General features: G+C 36.3%; 1 protein-coding gene across 1 annotated transcript; it reads right to left on the reverse strand.

Annotated features, from left to right (window-relative positions):
- Positions 1-10,437: 10,437 nt before the first annotated feature.
- Positions 10,438-17,891, reverse strand: LOC132163557 (uncharacterized). Its single transcript, XM_059573878.1, has 8 exons — positions 17,500-17,891; positions 15,555-16,049; positions 15,012-15,177; positions 14,362-14,656; positions 13,114-13,186; positions 12,945-13,035; positions 12,495-12,574; positions 10,438-10,879 (listed from the first exon to the last, which is right to left on the reverse strand). Exons 1-8 carry the CDS (start codon positions 17,584-17,586, stop codon positions 10,631-10,633), a joined length of 1,536 nt encoding a protein of 511 aa, XP_059429861.1. The 5' UTR covers positions 17,587-17,891; the 3' UTR covers positions 10,438-10,630.
- Positions 17,892-18,663: the final 772 nt, after the last annotated feature.

Below are 18,663 nucleotides of genomic sequence, written 5' to 3' on the forward strand. Positions count from 1 at the left end.
ACTAGACTCAAACTTTTAGTGTAGTCCACCCTACTTTGTTGATCAAATCTCTTAGCAACCAATCTAGCTTTAATCTCTCCACATATCCATAAGCTTTATCTTTTACCTTGGAAACCCACTTATTTTGAATAATGTTGTGTTGGAGTGGTCTAGCTAGGACATAACATCCAAGTATCATTTGACATTAGTCAATTAAATTCAATTTTCAAGCAATGTTTGCCAAGAGACCAGATTTTTCAAATGTGGACCGACACTGTAGCTGAAAATGACGTGTGGCAGGGGCTTGCTGCAGAGGCATGCTCCTAAGGTGAGAAAACTTCTACCCGTTTGGCTATGAAAACGCAACCCACTTTGCCAAATTTTCATCCCCAGGCACTCTCCAATTTGGAACCCAACCCAGATTAGCGTTAGCCCACCCCCAACTCCAAACTAAACCCCAAAACGCAGCCCATTTCTTCCCCATGCGCTACCCCACGACATCCCAACCCAGATTAACGTTAGCCCATCCCCCCAACCCCAAACTAAACCCCAAAACACAGCCCCTGTCTTCCCCATGCGCCAACCCATCTGGAACCCAACCTAGATTTCGTTAACCCACCCCCTAGCCCCAACTCCCATCTCCAATATTAATGACCCTAGTTAATGAAATTACTCTCCAACACGGAGCCTTGTTGCACTCTGTTTTTAGAAGAAACTTTGTGCGTTGTGAACGTTCCTTTGTGGCTTCCATAACATCTCGGCAACGAAATTTGCAATGCCTTCCTACATCGGCAAGTGTAGAGTGTTCCATTTCCGAACCTTTGTGCCACCAGTGAGTTTTCGTCTTTCAAAACAGTGTTTGTCTCCTTTTCCATTATACTCAACCCAGCAATGAAAAAAAAAAATTCATCCTCACTCCCAATCTCAAGAGCACTACCTCATTTTGTAGTATGTGACACGAGGGCTTGACGCAACCAACCAGACTATATCATCAACCAAGGTTAGTGGCATAAATTTCCTTTCACTCTCTTCCCCCCCGCCCCATTTAGCTGTAGGTTTTGTGGAGTTCTGTATAAGCTCCCACTTGCCCATTTTTTATTGAGGGTTTTTATTATTATTTTTTTTATCTTGTAATTTGTGTTTGGTTGCTGAGAAGTCCCTAATAAAAAAGTTGTCTCTTTTTCTTGCTATTAAAATAGATTGCTAAATATGGTAGTGATTTGATTGGTTTTTCATTTATGGGGGTCAGTTTTGAGAAGGTCTTTTGGATATGGTAACTGGGATCAATTAGGTAGTTGGTACATTGAATTCAAAGTATTTCGGAGGTCTAAATGTTTACAGTTTTTGTATATTTAAAATATTGACATTGATTAAACCTAAAGGAAATAATTTGAGTATATTCATTTCCCACAGAATATATGCTTTTCTCCGATAAGTAGGTAGCTTCACTAAAGGAGGAAGAGGCTAGCGATGAAAAGGTGAGGTTAGTTGGAGTTTGAACTTTCAAAAATAGGCAAAAATTGAAATGAATTCTTCCTAGAATTTTGTAACACTAGCTTGACATAGTCAGATATTGTGTACAATTTTCCTAAAAAATCTGAAAAAATAAATTATTTTTCCTACTTTTATTAATAATTTGAAGTTTAAGTTTGATATTGCTATTATGCATTCAGGAACAACTTGATATAAATCAAGGCCTAAAGCAAAAATTTTAAATGAATCATTTTTTAACTTCAATATGATAATGTTATAAAAATTTCACATTAAATATCCCTCTCCCTTTGAGGTGATCATGCGGTTACAGTTAGCAGTTAGTGGCTAAAATTGCTAACTGCAATCTCCTAGGATATTTACTAACCGCTAGGTGGTTAACAACCTGATTAGCGGTTAACCGGTTGTTTAAGAAAAAAAATCAAAAAATTGTATTGAGCATTCTTTGCTTAACCAAGATTAGCTCATGTAAATATTTTTTAAAAATTTAAACTTAAAATAAATTTGCTTAAGAAGCTAGCTTGTATTGCTAGCACCTAGCCAAGAGCTTGTACTTACTCAATATTGGAGCACTGCATCTCTTAGGTTTCATGAAGGAAGGCATAAGGCATCATTGATATAGAGAAGCAATATTGTGGTATTTTGGTTTCTTAGTAATGTGGGACGTTGTCCTGGGAGTTATCCCCTGCGTGTGTGATATTGTGAGACCAGTTTCATACGAGCACAGTAAATGATCTTGACCGTTTATTTGGATCATTAATTTTGCATTCAATTTATAACGTTGATTTGTGAGCTCATTGTGTCATTAGAACACCATATAACTCTCACTTTCGGAATGGCTTACAACTGTATTCCATTTATTAAATCTAACGGCACAGATTAAACTCAATTAAATTGGATGGTTAAGATTAAATTTAATCAAATTTAAAAATTTAAGAATTATCTCGTTGACCGTGTGTGAGAACATAGTGGATCATGTGCCAATAAGCGTGCTTCCACAGAAGACAAAGAGGTTGAGGGTTTTAAAACCTGGCTGTCGGATATGATGGACGACTTGAATACTATAAAGGAAAGCGTATCGAGACGGTCATGTGCAACTAGCGGAAAGTATGACCCTGTTGATGTTGTGATGGACAGACATAACGAGATCCACACCCAGATTGACATACCATCGCAGAAATTTTTCCTGGCTACCCACATAAGTAATCCAAACTGTGCCAAAATGGTTCCTAAAATGGATGATGTAACTAGGAAGGAGTGACTACTTTCATTTATTTGATAAGAGCATGTGGGATGGTTTGGTAGGGGATGGGGGATTATCTTGCATTTACATTAGAGTTGCTGTCTGGTAACTATTTTATGACAATTTATCTATTTTAAATTAACCTATACGCACTTCTATGTTTCACTATCAGTTGTTCTTTTTGTAGACTGTTTATGCATGCATGTTAGTCTAACCTTTATTAGATTATCTTTTAAATTTAATTTAAATTATTCTTATTTATTTTTATGTTCTCTTCATGATACTTCACTTAATGCATGATTTGAACAGAAACCTATTTAGAATATGAGCAAACATAACTAATGCATTTGATTTACATGTTGTAGGAGACATAAACATGAATGAGTATGGACCTGACAATCCAGACTATATTTATGAACATTGGTACAATACACTAGAAGAGTCTTATGATATTACCATCGATCTGGATGCCGATGTGTGTGACGAAAGCGATGATGACATCATGTATGATGTAATGGTTGATTTGGCCATTTTTGAGATGGAGCTAAAATTGATGGAAATGCAACTAGAACTGCATGACTTGGAATATGGGTTAAAACGGAAGCGTAGGAGAGATATACCTCAAAGGATTTCGGGTCTCACACGATCGATGTAGATACATTGGGTGTTGCACAATTCTAACCCAAATACATGCTATGAGCGATTTAGAATGTGGCCGAACACTTTCATTGCTCTTAGTAATACATTACAACAAAATGGGTTTTTACATAACACCCGATCTGTTAAGGTAACAGAGCAACTGACTGTATTTTGTTTAGTCATGTCACAATCTTGTTCGGTACGATCTATGGCTGACACGCTACAACGCTCAACATACTTTGTAAGCGTTTATGTTAGAAAATCGGCTAGAGCTTTTGTCAATTGGGGAAAGCAATTATATAGCCCAATCCCATTGCGCTACCACATCCCAATGTCGCCAATAACGAGCTATATTACCTGTGGTTTGCGGTAAGCTATCAAATCACTTTATTTTACGATTTTGGAAAGTTTAGTATCTATATGTCTATATTTATCTATTTATAGATAAACAAATATATTGATATTGCGTTGTTAACGCAAATTATTCTTACTGTTTCAAGACAAAATTATTTGTTGTGTGTTTCAACTTTATTTATGTGTTAAATATTATTTTTAGTTATTTTATTTTAAATTTTTTTGAGGATTTTGTTGTGTTCATCCTACTCGTTGGATTGTATCAGAGCAATTGATGGCACACAAATAGATGCGCGTGTATCATGTAAGAAGCATCTCCACTTTCGAGGTAGGAAGTGCACTACAACTCAAAATGTCATGTGCGTTATGGATCTAAACTTTTTCTTTATGCTAGAAGGGAAGAGAGTGCGCATGACGCATGTATTTTCACAATGTGTGTTAACGATTCGAGGTTAAAATTCCCGACTCCCATAGGAGGTATCGTATTATATTCGCTTATGAAAAAAAAAAAAAATTATTGTGCTCATGGTGAACAATTTAAATTTTGTAAATAGGGATTTATTATATATTATACTGTATTTGTAGATGCCTTCTACTTGGTGGACTCGGATTACGGTTTATATCGAGCATTCCTAACACCGTATAAAAGAGAACGCTACCATCTTCAGGAATGGCAAGACGAGGGCTTACCAATTAATAAAAGGAAGGGATTTAATCGAAGACACGCGTCTCTGCGGTCGGTTGTGGAACGATCATTTGGAGTGCTAAAGAAAATGCCTCCGTACCCACTAAGGTATCAATGATTGTTTGTAATTGCTTGTTGTGCAATCCATAACTTTATTCGAAAGCATTCCAGAGTGGAAGATCCATTATTTAAGGAAGCTCTCCAAGGATTGAACTCATGGGTTGATGTTACCTTATTACAGTTAGGGGCAGAAGTACCATCTATATCACGTGAGTTACGGCCAAATCAATCAAGCCGCAGTACGGAATATATGGGAAAAATCTGAGATGCAATGGCCCCTCATATGTGGGAAAATGCCACTTTTGAATAATAGTGGACATGGACAAGACGTTAGATCCCATTTTGGTTGTTTCTATGGGAATGTAGTTTAATTTGCGACGGTTATTTTGGTTATTACTTACTTATTTTGTAGTTGTTTTTATATTTGGTTGGTGTTTTGTAAAGTACCTTATGGTGGATTTTGTTAATTCATATTTTGGATGGCCGCTAGTATGTGGGAAAGTGACACTTTCATTTATTACTTTTGAAAAGTAGTAGACATGTACATGGCGTTTGATACCACTTTGATTGTTTGTATGAGAATTTAGTTTAATTTGTGACGGTTATGTTGGTTCCTTTGTTGTTTATTTTTAGTTGTTTTTATATTTGTTTGGTGTTTTGTAAATTACCTTATTATGAATTTTGTTAAGCCTTTTTTGTTTTTGGATATTGGTTTAGCATATGAAGCAAATCTACCTGCAATACATTTTTGGATGTATTAGGCTTACCTCAATGGTGAAATTGACAATAACAAGTACTAAACAAAATATATAACAGCATAATTGTTACTGCAAACTTAATTACAATTACAGAAATCCCATCAATGAAATACATATAGTTCTAAAATGACAACATATGTTTACTACTAAATTCGGATGATATACACATTTATTAGGGCAAAAAAAAAAAAAAAAAAGGATCAAGCATAAACCACAAGATGCAACCAAACCTAACTGTAACTGCCTAATGGTTACGTCTTTGATTTGAATTTCAATAGTTAACATTGTGTTTTTTGTGATAAGCTCAAGCAGAAGCTTACGACAAGTTTCACACAAACGATCGTCATACCACTCGAAAAATTTGCAATACGGTTCTCCTATGACATATTTTGGGCATCCAAAGTATCTCCTATCATGATTTTTTTTTAACCTGAACGTTTTCATATATAAGGTCAAGCCACAAAAGCATTGTTTGGTTTCGCTGTGGTTGTGTATGGATGAAGACGATAAGTTATCCGACACCTAGCAATTAACGCAAAGTATAGGTAAATAAATTATTTACGTACAACTTGATATATATATATATATACACACACACACACATAAAAGCATGTAAGTAAGGAAAAATAGAAGGAAACAATGGGTGATACAAAAAGATAATAAAAGAAGGCTTCATAATGCTTCTAATACCTATCCATTTTTCTTTCATTTATTTGGCCTAGTTTAGTTGTTTGTATTGCCTGGAAAATGCCTCGTTTATTTCATGATTCAAACAATTAAAAGAGTGACAATCCGATGTTTATTTGGTAGCTATAAAACTTGAATTATTACTTCTCTTGAGAGTATATCGAAATTATATATGCCTACATGACGTTGAGGTGTACCAAACGATGCGTTTAACCATCACCCAACCATAAAGCGCAAACACACAGTCCGGGTCACCGTCTTTGTGATTCACAGTTTCAACACCCAATATGCTCAAATCATAGAAGTACAACTTGATCTTATACAATTCCACATAATATACAGATATACTCAAAAAACAGTACGTAAGCTAATGAAATTTAGGCCACTGACCCTGGTAGCAGTTCTAGTTTGGGTGATGGCATGATTGGATGTCTCGAGCTCTCGTGACTCATAGCACACAAAATGGGGCAGTTCTATTCAGTGGCGAAGTCAAAATTTTGGTTTAGATGGGTAAAGAATAAAAATGTTAAGTTTGGCAATACTACTCAATTTTTTTTTTTCTCTTTTCAAATATAACTACATAAAATAAATAAATAAGCATTTCAACAAAATTGAATTATCATTCAGAACACTTAAATGTAAGAGTGCCAACAGCCAAATAAAGATCATAAGTCACAATTATCCAAGATTTCCTTTCTTCTCTTTTCTTTTCCTCTGCTTTGCAAGTAACCAAACATAAGTTTAGTTTACTATAGGTAATGTGATACTTTCAATTTTGGCATACAATAACTTTCTAAACATGATATGTGACATTCATGTCCATTTCTTAGAAACAACTGATTCAATTATAAGCCGGAGGCACCAATCAAAGGTTAAAAAGTGATCGAACATAGAAATCTTAAATCCAGTTCAAAGTAATAGGTTGGCTTCATATTTTTTATCATTGACCAAACAAACAAGAACCGAACTTTCCTGGTAGGAAAAAAGGTGATAGAAAATCAAAATGAAACCAAAACCCTAGGGTTTACGAGAATGGATACCTTGACGCCGGAATTTTTCTTCACAATTAGATAGAGGTTAGAGTTTTCCTTGTAGTAGCTCCAAGCTTCTTGTCCCTAACAAGCAAATGTCTTCTTTAGCTTCTCGTTTGGTCAGAAAATAAGCAACCTGAAAAAAAGTAACGGAGGTTGGGTAAGTTATGTTAACCAAATTGTGGGTTGGGTTCCAGATGGGTTAGCGCATGGGGAAGAAAGGGGCCCGCGTTTTGGGGTTTAGTTTGGGGTTGGGGGGTGGGTTAACGTTAATCTGGATTGGGACGTCATGGGTTAGCGCATGGGGAAGATAGGGGCTGTGTTTTGGGATTTAGTTTGGGGTTGGGGGTGGGTTAACGTTAATCTGGGTTGGGATGTCGTGGGTTAGCGCATGGGGAAGAAAGGCTGCATTTTAGGGTTTAGTTTGGGGTTGAGGGTGGGTTAACGATAATCTGGGTTGGGTTCCAGATTGGTTAGCGCCTGGGGAAGAAAACTTGGCACAATGGGTTTCGTTTTCATAGCCAAACAGGCATAAGTTTTCTCACCCTAAGAACACGCCTCTGCAGCAAGCCCATGCCACATGTCATTTTCGGCTGCATTGCCGGTCCACATTTGAAAAGTCTGTTCTCTTGGCAAACATAGCCTGACAGCCTTGCTATAGGAGGGGGGGGTTCAATTTCAGAGAAAGTAGTAAAAAGGCTAAACAATGGGTATTTAGTGGTGTCGAATAGTTCATAGTAAGAGAAGGGTTTAGGTTTGAGAGAGCTAGTTCTAGACTAGGTCACCATGGGATGATTGACATGGGAAGGAGGATCTAGATGAGACTCGTGTAAAGTGGCAACAATTAGATGCGGAGAATAAGAGGAACCTAGAGCAGACGACGGGTCAGTAAGGGGCTCAAGTGGTAAGTGAAGCTCATGAGTGGGTTCAACAGAATTAATATTGGTTGCAAAATTTGGTAAAGCCATGGGCTCAAGTAGTACATATGTGGGATCATGAGTAAGAAAGCTAGCGTTGTTCCCGAAGAAATGTATTGCAAGTATCAACCACAAGAAATGTAATAGGGAGTAAAAGAGGAACATAACCTTGGGCATGAATCTTGGAGGGGAGCAGCGAAGTGGCCTTGTCTTTTGCAAAGAATGAACTTTTATAAAAAATGACATGTCTAGACAAATAAACTGTTAGAAATAGGATCCAAACATTTGTAGCCAGCATAGTTATAACCAAGAAAAATATAAGGTTTTTATCTATATTCCAACTTGTGTAAACCGTAGGGTTAAAGGAGTGGGTAGCATAAACACCCAAACACTCCGAGTGTTTGATAGTCAAGATCACGATTATTCAAAAACTTCAGACTTGTGATAAAGAGGGTAAATCCACATGAAACGGAAAAAGTCATTTACGAAAATTACATAGAATTTACACCCAGTAACGAATTGAATTTGTGATGTCCAAATATCCGTGTGAATAAGTTGTAAAGGTTGAGAGAAAATACGACTAGAATGATGAAATGGTTGCTTTTTTACTTTTGCCTAACTGGCATGAAGTACATACAACATTTTGATTGAAATCAAAACTAGAAACATGGATATTTTTTTTATTGACAATTTGGTTAACAATATCCAATGATGTATGTCCTATCCAAAAATGTCACACTAGCGAGGATGTTCTAAGTCCTATCAAAGCAGGTTGTCCCTATGAGAAAGTTCCTTCCAAGTCACAATGGATATAGACCATTTCCACTCCTCCCTTCCATGAGTGTTGTCCGGGTTCGCAAGTCCTTAATATAGAAGTGAGAAGAGGTTAAAATAAATTAGCAAGAGTTGTCAAGACAAAATTTTTGTATTGAAAGTAAATTTGCAGATGATTGAGAACAATGCAAAGTATCCTTATGAAGTTAGATCAAAAGTAGAATTGGGAGAGTTAAAAAAAAAAAAAACCAGTGTTTTCTATAGCAAGACCTGAGCCATTGCCCAGGCAGCTGAATGGGCAATCAATGGCCTGATGGTTTGTTCTCCCACATATCTAACAAGGAATTCGAGGGGTAATGTTGGAGAAAAATTGCTGCTGACCACTTGGGAACTTCGGTCCCTGTTGGTATTGGGACCACCTTGAAAATACTGTTGGGACTTACCGTTCAGTGGAAGACCAGAGAAGCCATTGTTTGGATTTTGGTTGAAGTGTGTGGTTGAAACTTTACAGCAGTACCATCAATGGTATTGTGTTTTAGGTGGGTAATTGGGATGGTTTGGCCCTTTGTGAGAGTATAGGACAAAAGTGGAGGAATCAGTAGCATGAGAGCATTTCATGATTGTGTATCTCAGCCTTAAAATCTTCAAAGGGAAGTTGATTCTCTTGGGTGGCAAAAGTATATGCCGAAATAAAGAAATTAAATCTTTATCAGCTATAGGTTTACCTACAATAGATAACTTGTCTGACCAAATCTCGGCATTCTACTTGCAAGCTCTACAATTGCTTCTTCAAATGTGATATCGTGACTGCAAGGCAAATCTACTTGCCAAAGCAGTCCAAACTAGTCTCGAGGTACTGAGTCCATACACTGGACAATACCTTCTCCAAAAGGGTGACATTGATCCAGCTAAGTGCATTGATCCACCTCCTTGATCATCAGTCACGACTGGCCGAGGGCATGGCTCAGAATCGTCAAAAATGCCCATTAAATCATTGATACACAGTATAGGATTATATTGCGTCAATCATCTAACATAGTTGGTGCTGTCAAGTTTGATAGTCGCCTGGTGAGTGGTATTTGGTAGAAAAGAAGGCAAAAACATTGGTTGAAGGAGTGGAACTAGAAGTTTTTTTTTGATAAGTAGGAGTGAAACTAGAAGTTGCCATACCAGAATAAAGGAAATAAGGATTGAAGTTTTTGATGTGAGCCAAAAGATGCTCAGATTAGTTAGAGGCCATGAAAAACTAGATGAGGATCTGCTTTGGTTAATTTAACCAAAACATAGAAAATTATCTTATTTATAGCAAGGACTCTGGGATCATTTTACAAGATAATTTACAGAGGATTTGTATACAATTAGAACACAAAAGAGAACAGCATGTATGTAGTACAACAAAGAAACTAGGAGAAGACTTCTAAAAACATCAGACTTTATCCTACCGCGATCACATGGAAACCCGGGATTAGCGTGACTGAGTTGGGCGTGAATTCTGCAGTGAAACAAGGACAATAGCCGGTCTGAAACTGAGTGTGATTTGTGCAATGAAACAAGGATTGAGTTAGGTGTTCTTGTCAATCATGGTGTGCTCCCATCTGCAACTGAAACATATGTATGGGATACTTTTAACATACAAGTCGTTTTTGGAGTAGAGCTTGTGTACTACAAGCTGGAGAAACCTGTGCTATAGAAAAAAAGTGCGAAACAAGTTGGTTTGCAAATGTCTGTGTGCTTATGATTCATTTCAGATACAAAATCTTTGATAACACAAACACCCAAAACTTGTGTATCTGCAAATGTAGCCAAATACATTGCAACATAACAATACATTTTGCAGTCATTATATTACCATCAGAGCCTGTACAATCAAGTATTTGTGTTATAACTAAAAGAGATGAAAGTAAATATAGGATCTCGTTATCTGTCTATTACAAAAGAGATCAAGTGCCTCGTCTCAGATACAACAAAACTAGCTAGCTAACCTATTTAATATTAAATACCAATGACACATTTCAAACCCCACTATAAGTTTCTGGATTTCCCACTTCAGTTTGGTGGTGGCGTTCAGAACGGCTTACCCATGGTGGATTTACTGATCTAGGAAATTGGCTTGGCCGACTGGTCATTTGATGGTGCTCTAACTGAGCCCGCCATCTTCTTCTCCATCTCAAAAACTCGACAATAATAGAACTCCCGCTCATTGCGATGCCAATCCCGGCAAATGTTGCCAGCAGAATTGACAGAACTGCTGGCAAGCTAACCTGCATTCCCAACAAATCAATGCAAGCAATAAATACAAATTTGTATTAGGTGAGTCCTACTTGGATAGAAATATTTTGTTGCACTTGCAGGTGTTCTCCCATGACCATTTTATTCTGCCACATCAAAGTAAAGACAGGTGCTACAGTAATTTCAACAAGAAAAGTAGAGATGAAAAATTGTAATCTAATGGCCGCAGCACCCATCTTTTGACACGTGGCATGCTTGATCAGTTCTTGTGGCATCTGAAGATGCAAAATCAGAACAGACTCATGCCCTCATAGAGCCAGTGATGATACTATTAACACGTATATTAATATGACATGCATCTAGGGAAAAAGAATAATATTTTCCAGCCTAAATCTGGATATGACACTGATCATGGGATCATGACCAAAGTTCCACCCACAAAAATGTGCATATACATGTACAAAAACTAGTCAAACAAGATCAGCTAAGCTAACCTACTTGTCAGCTAAACTTGTTCGGATTCATTCTAGTCTGTTACGGGAAAGAACTTACGTGGTGTTTGGTTTGGAGAATCTAACGTTCCCTCCAGCATCCACATTCCAGGAGTGTGATGCGTGGGAATCTGGATTCCCGAGAGTATGACTAATTTAGAAATGATTAGGAATCTAATAGGATTCTTGGAGATATGAGATTCTCATGTTTGATTTAATCTTCCCAAATATATCCTTTTGTTTCTCTCTTTAAGTGCATAAGGTTAGTTTAATGCAAAAGTATTTAAAAATTAAACAAAAAATGACAAAGAAAAAAACAAGATATAAACTGTAGTTTCTCTTTCATTTCCCAATATATAAATAGTTTATACTGATTGATTTATTTTCTCTTTTTTGTTTTCATCTATAACAAAATAGAACCTATTCATTTTTATTTTTTGTGGAATAAAATGGTTCCCCACTTTTATATACAAATTTTACAAATGGTCACAATCAAACCCAAAAAGTAGCACTAAATAAAAATAGCAATAACAAAATTATCAGAGTCTTGACTTTTATTGTATAACCATAAGAATATCCGAAAAGAGAAAAAGAAACCTAAATAGCAGCATCAAAAAGTTAAAAAGTTCATCAACTAGAGACCAATGTTTAGCATGCACACAAGGATGTTTAGCATGTCTTATTAATAAAAAGCACGGGCAAGGGAATGCGGGCATTTTTGTCCTTAAAAAGAAAAGGAAAAAAAAAAGAGCTTTCCCAAAGCCAAGGGAACGTGGATTACCACCTCTTTAGAAGGGAATCCACATTTCTAGCAAAAGGTAGTTGGGAGGGAATTCATATATCCATGGACATCTAGATTCCCTTTACTTAAGTTAAACAGGGAAATCTTTTAGGATTTCCAGGAATCCTAAAAGATCAAACGCCACATTAATAGAAACCTTAATACAAGACCTAGATCCAATTCTTGATGTGATAACTTTTTAATGGTTTAAACCTGCTACACAAACCAGGTTGCCAAAAGGAAATGGGTCAAACCCACCCCCATTATGATAACTACCAAAGCATCACACTAGATTTCTCAGATAATTTTAGTTCTAATCAGCAAAACTAAGCACACAACAAAAGAAAAGAAAAATTGAAGTAGAAAGGTTCTTACCAAGGAGTAAAATATATGCGCAAATAGGACCACCAGAGCAAATTGGATCGATGCATAAACCCAGACAAATCTTCTCTTCACTGAATAAAAAAGTTCAAAATGAGGCTCATTAAAATCACTGGGAACAGACAATGTAAAAATTGGAACTTCTCTTTACCTTAAAGAAAAAAAGGTCCAACATAACATCATAAATGAGTACCGTTCATGGTCATAGTTGCATCAAACATCTACCAGGATATTTTACAAATATAAAATATTTTACGTTTAATATCGAATTATCGATCATGGTTATCTTGGGGTATGTGATGCATCTGTCTCCAATTAATCTTACTTCTAAATGTACTTCACCAGTCCACATATCCAATTTGCAGTAAATAGTTCCCCAGATAATATTCTTCAGAAAGATGCATCAATTTTTACATTATTTCTTAAGGATGTTTGTCAACATACCCATGGTTGATGAGGTCATTGATGAAAGTAGACCCAGTACACAAGAAAATGGAAGAGAGATAGCAATTGCACTAGTACCCATATTCCCAACCTGCAGATAAACAGATATATCACCAAGGATATATAAGAGTAAATTTGACAGCTCTGGATGTGGAACTGCTAATCTTACCAGAAGCTGCTCAAGGAAACAAAAGTAGGCCAGCATGCTGATAATGACAAGCACTGGAACCTCCTGCCAAACCCTAACAAAATATAAACATACAAAATTTAATGCATGGCCATTTTAATAAGATGACTTATAAATATATCAAGATAAAACTTGGGTATAACATAAACAAACACTAAGATTTCACTTTCCTGACAGAATTGATGTTTAATCAAATTTTATATTGAGCACAACTCAGATTATGCCTGATTTTCTTTTTTGGCAACAAGTACACATGATTTTCCTCAAAAATACAATACATTTAAAAATAAGGTATTATGGAAATAAAGGGTTCAAGAAGGGAGTTGTTATCGATGACCCTTTCTTATCTTGACCAAATCAGAAACTTTATAGCGGATGAGAGGCTTATATCGCTCAAGTCTCAAAAGTTTTTACCAGAAAGTTGATACCTTGAGATTAAAGAAAACATTTGTATGCATGACATCATCTCCACCTTTGTCATTGAAGTGGCAAAGCAAAATAACTCATGGCAATCCTCCAAAAGTATACAGTATTAGATGAAGATCAAAACAAGAAAGCAGTCCCCCAAGAAAATACTGTATTAGATGAGGATCAAGACAAGGGTGTCTAGAGAGTAAATTTATCCACAATCACGAGCTGAATTTTAGGTTGTATGATTCTGATAGAGGACATTTTCAGGGGAATATGCAGGGTACCAATTAACAACTGCATACAATGTCCTGAGTGCAACAAAATTGTGGGGGGGGGAGGAATCCTCAAGTGAGGAACAGCTAAAACTGAGACTATATTCTTTTTTAGTTGTGCAATATTTCTAACAGGTCAATAACATTGTTGGGACAAGAATCTTAAATAGGCTTGTCTCAGACAACTGTTCTTGGTGGCCCAGACACGAGCCATCAATAGTAGGTTTTAGCTTTATACAGTTGAGGAATCAAGATTGCCATAGAATATTATGAGAATCAAGCTGAGTCATAAGGAGATAGTCAATGGTGCTCTGAGAGGTCTGAGAAGAGCAAGAGACATAAGGGAAACAGGCCAGGGAAATTTTAAAATTTATAAGAGACTCTAACACTTGGCTAGCTTCTCAGATTTCAGAACAAGTTCGGGTAGGTGTGGCTGCCACAAGATTCCATCTTTTCGCTTCATCACCTAGAAGTTCTTAGTTCTTAGCAATAAGCAATCAAACGGAGCACTACGACATTTCTCAGGCATTAAATTAAATTCACTTGCCTGTATCCATTAACATCTACCAGTGCTCCATTTGCTCCAGTATTTCGAGTTCGAATACTTTGAATGCGCAACAGAGTGACAGGTAAATTCTTAACATCTTGCTTGCACACATCGCAGGTCTTGTTTCCCTTGATGCTGAACCATTTTACTGCACATTCTTGGTGGGCCAGAGCCAGTTCACCTTTGCAGCTGCACTCCATCTTGAGAGTCTCACCACCTTCACACAGTTCAACCAGACAAATTCTACAAACAGCCTCTTCTTCAGCTATGTCTTCACCGTGGTCATCATTGATACCTGAACCGTGAGATCAAAATGAGACAGGACAAAAACCACAAGTGCTAGATTTTCGGAAATGCAGACAATAGGAATTTTAGAATAAGAAAATTTAGTAAAAAGGCATTGAAGAAAAAAAATGGGAATATTTCTACAAGCCTCTTGTGAATCAGAAAAATTATTGCATATAGACCATAAGCTGTGAATGCAAGTGGCATTTAAAAAATTAGAAATAATTGGGCCTTGTTTTTATCCCATTTTGATCTGTCAATTGATTGTCAAACCCATAAACTAAAGCTGTAAGTATAAAATCTAGGTTTCTGATATTCATGAATGCAAATATGAAGGTATAAAGTAATTAACACAATGAAATTACCAGCATCCGTGGTGGGAGAACTATTTGACACAGTGTCTCCTTCCTTCATTCGAGGTGTAGAAGGAATTACGCGAAAAAACGAATCCATCCTCCTTATGCTTCTTCTTTCTTTGTTGTGGATAGGTACTGAAAGAGAGCGAGATATCTGCAGCTGAGCTCCTTTTCTCTGCAAATGAAAATAAGAACTAAAGCTATGGATACTTGGATCCTTATATTAACATGACCGTGACGTTAGACTGGACAAAAGATGAAAATCATAGAAGATATTCGGAAAAGAGACAAAAGAGTACTCAAGGTTTGTACAGGAGACTTCAGATGTACTTGACTAATTTGTCTAATGTCAACTCCGTGCATATGCTACATATTGAACATATTTAACTCTAAATTAACTTCCTTGGCCCTAAGCATCACAAACAAAGAACTTTACTGCAAAAATTCCTGAGAAGCTCTATCCCTTATGTTTACCTACATGTGTTGTTTTATAGAAGATGAGGTCAATGAACTAGGTTAAGCATTCTTAAGGCACTAATCATGAAAACTTACACTTGAACTTAGGGGTCCACCTATGCTTCCAGAATGAGCAGATTCTGGGTTTGAATGTGCAATTGGAGTTACAGGTAGCGATGATGTTCTCTTCACCCTGGGAGTGAATATTTTTGAAAGTGAATATGACCTTGGGATTGAAGGCTTTTCTTGCAACCCTGTAGATGGAGCTTCAGAAGCTAGGTTGGAAGCCTTCTCAATATCTGAGGAGGTTCGATACATGAAGCTTAATTTTGGTAAAAGACTTCTTATGGATGACCTGCCTCTAGCTGAGGGCGGCCCAGGAGAACCAGTAATTCTTTCATCAGTAGAACCAGGTGTCAAGAGAAAATTTACTTTCTTGGGAGTGGGAGTTGGTGTTGAGGGCATCTTTATTCCAACAAAGCCCTGAGAGGACTCTCCTGATGTTCTGGAGGGTATCTCTAGGAAGAGATTTCGCCGTTTCCAGTGATGACCTTCGGGGGTTTCTTCAGTTATTCCCATTGAGTCTTCAACCTGAAATAGGACAACAAGAGATTGGAAAATATTCAAAATGGTCATATAAACACAAAGGAGTAGTTTATTGCTCTTAATAACCTAGCTAAGAAGCAAAAATTGTTCCAGATATTTTAGGTTGGTTGTCTTTTAAAGATTTGTAGGGATATCAGTTAACAAAGCTGATTTCACTAAACTCAACTAACTAGCTTGAAGCTTTAGAAGACAATCAACCTAAAATTGTGCCAGAATTCTCTGAATTATTAGATATAGGCATAAGTATTTTCAACTCAATACAATAAAGTGTTGCTTAGACAAAAATAAAAAAAAATGAAGCCCTAATTTCAATTAAGTTGGGGTTGGCTATATTATTGATTACCATCAATTAATTGAGGTTGGCAACGTGTATTCTTTTCTTCCATTCTATTTTAAAAAAAAATTATACTCCATTTACTTTCCTATGTAATATATCCTTCTTCACTACTTCTGCTCATGTTATTCTGTCTCCTTCACCCCTTTTTCACTCCATCAACTAAAGTAAGATAACTCCTTCTCACCCGTGCATTAATCAGTTACGTTGCACATGAAAAGCCATTTTAGAAACTCTCCCTCATCTTAAGATATATATATATATATATATATAAACCCTAAAATTTTATTGATTTCAATCAATAAACTTTGAAATCCTTAAAAAAAAATAAAAAATAAAAAATATAAAGGAGAAAGAATGGGGGTCACATATCCAATAAATAGATGCTTAGAACCCAGTGGATTGATTTCATTTCTATTGGGCATCAGAACATCCATTTAATCACATTACTTAGACAAGTGATAAACCTTTAGGCACAAATATTTTAAGTCGCTTATCAACCACACAATACAAAATTTCAGATATTTACAGCAACTCGTCATCCTGCAGATACAGTAAAAATGAACAAATTGCAAGAGGTCAGCAACACCAGAATAAACTCTGCCGCCATGAGGGAAAAATTTAATTTTAACGAGTGTCCTCCTAGTGGGCTAACATTTATCATTTAATTTTTCATGTTAAACCACTCTATCAGATCCCTTAACCGCTAGAATGGTAAAGCTCCATAACAAACTGTAACAATTTAGTTCATAATTTTCTCATCAAATTTGAATGTTGAACTCTTTGATCAGGAGTAAGCCTTCATGTTTTCAAACATGGGTTTTGTATAGTAGTATGTATACCGCGTATCGTATTAATATCGGTGCAAAATTCAACCAGACACCATCGCCCAACAGACTAAAATAAATCTGAAAGCAAAAACCCAAAGCAGAACTGGAAAATAATATATATATATATATATGGAACCAAAACTTGGAGAAAAACCAATCATAAAATCAATCCAAATATTTGAACTTTAGCACAAATAGAATGAGATAAAGAACTCATCTCAAAGAAGTGGAAACAAATAAAGGGGTAGCAGAAAAAGGAAGGAGAAAGTACCTTGTGAACTGGGACAACAAGTGTTGTTTCGCATGAACTCAAATCATGTCCCTGATCAGCCGCAGGCTTGCCCTCCTCAATTCCCATTGTGTCATAACAAAAACCTAACAAACCGACAACCCCAGATGCCCAGAAAACCAGAAAACCAAAGGAATTGAACTTTCTACAAAGAAAGGTCTACCCAAGCCAAATTGAGAGAGAGAGAGAGAGAGAGAGAGTGGGAGTGTGTTTTTCCTTGAGATGTGTGAGGAATGGATAGTGAAGGAGATGGTTTGACATTTATGGAAAAAGGTTGTGGGAAGGTTGGCCTACTGGCTACTGCCACTCCCACTCCCCAGACACCAGTGCGCGCGGACTCGGGTGCATTTTCTTCCGCTAAGTCACGCTAAACGCACCCCAGGTAACTGTAACTGATACGAGTTTCTCCTAAGAAGAGATACCGTTGCTTTTCATCTCATCGCATTTTCTCACCGGACCAAAACAAAAACAATTATCGGAGGGGGGAAAAGTCTTTTGGACCTTTTGGTGTTGTTTTGATTTGATAATATTTTTGATGCGATGGAAAGTTGTGTTTTGTGTGAGATTTAATAAAACAAAATTGTTCAGTAAAATTTTAAAAAAGTAAACAAACATTGAACGTAATTCTTATGACTTATGAGAAAACTCAAGTTTATTTTTTTTTTTTTTTAAGTATGAAGGTCAATTTATTTGCTATAAAAAAAAAAAAAAAATTAGAAAATATTTTTAAAAAGAAAGTGGCGGTTTGGCCACCTCTGACGCGTTACGGTCACCTCTTACTAGGATAGGGGTGGACTAGTCTTGTGTCCACGGCTATTTGGTAAAAGATTACTTCGAATCAAGACAAAGGTAGTTGCACAGTCGCTCATCTTCTAAGTCTTTTCCATTAGAATAATAGGAAGAATACTTTTTATTTATATATATATAAAAGAATGTATGAAAATTTGTATGTAAAAATGTGTTTCATTTTATTTTTTGAAAGTGTTTTATGTTTTAAAAATTGTTGTGTTTCATTTGATAATTGTTTTATGAAAAGTTAATTTTTTATTTTATTTTATAATATAATAGTCTCATATTTATTGGAGAATTAGGGTAGATGAAATAATTCCAATATGAAAATAGTATTATATTTGTATTCAAATCCGA

Source organism: Corylus avellana, chromosome ca10 (assembly GCF_901000735.1).
Source record: "Corylus avellana chromosome ca10, CavTom2PMs-1.0".
In the NCBI taxonomy this organism is placed as follows: domain Eukaryota; kingdom Viridiplantae; phylum Streptophyta; class Magnoliopsida; order Fagales; family Betulaceae; genus Corylus; species Corylus avellana.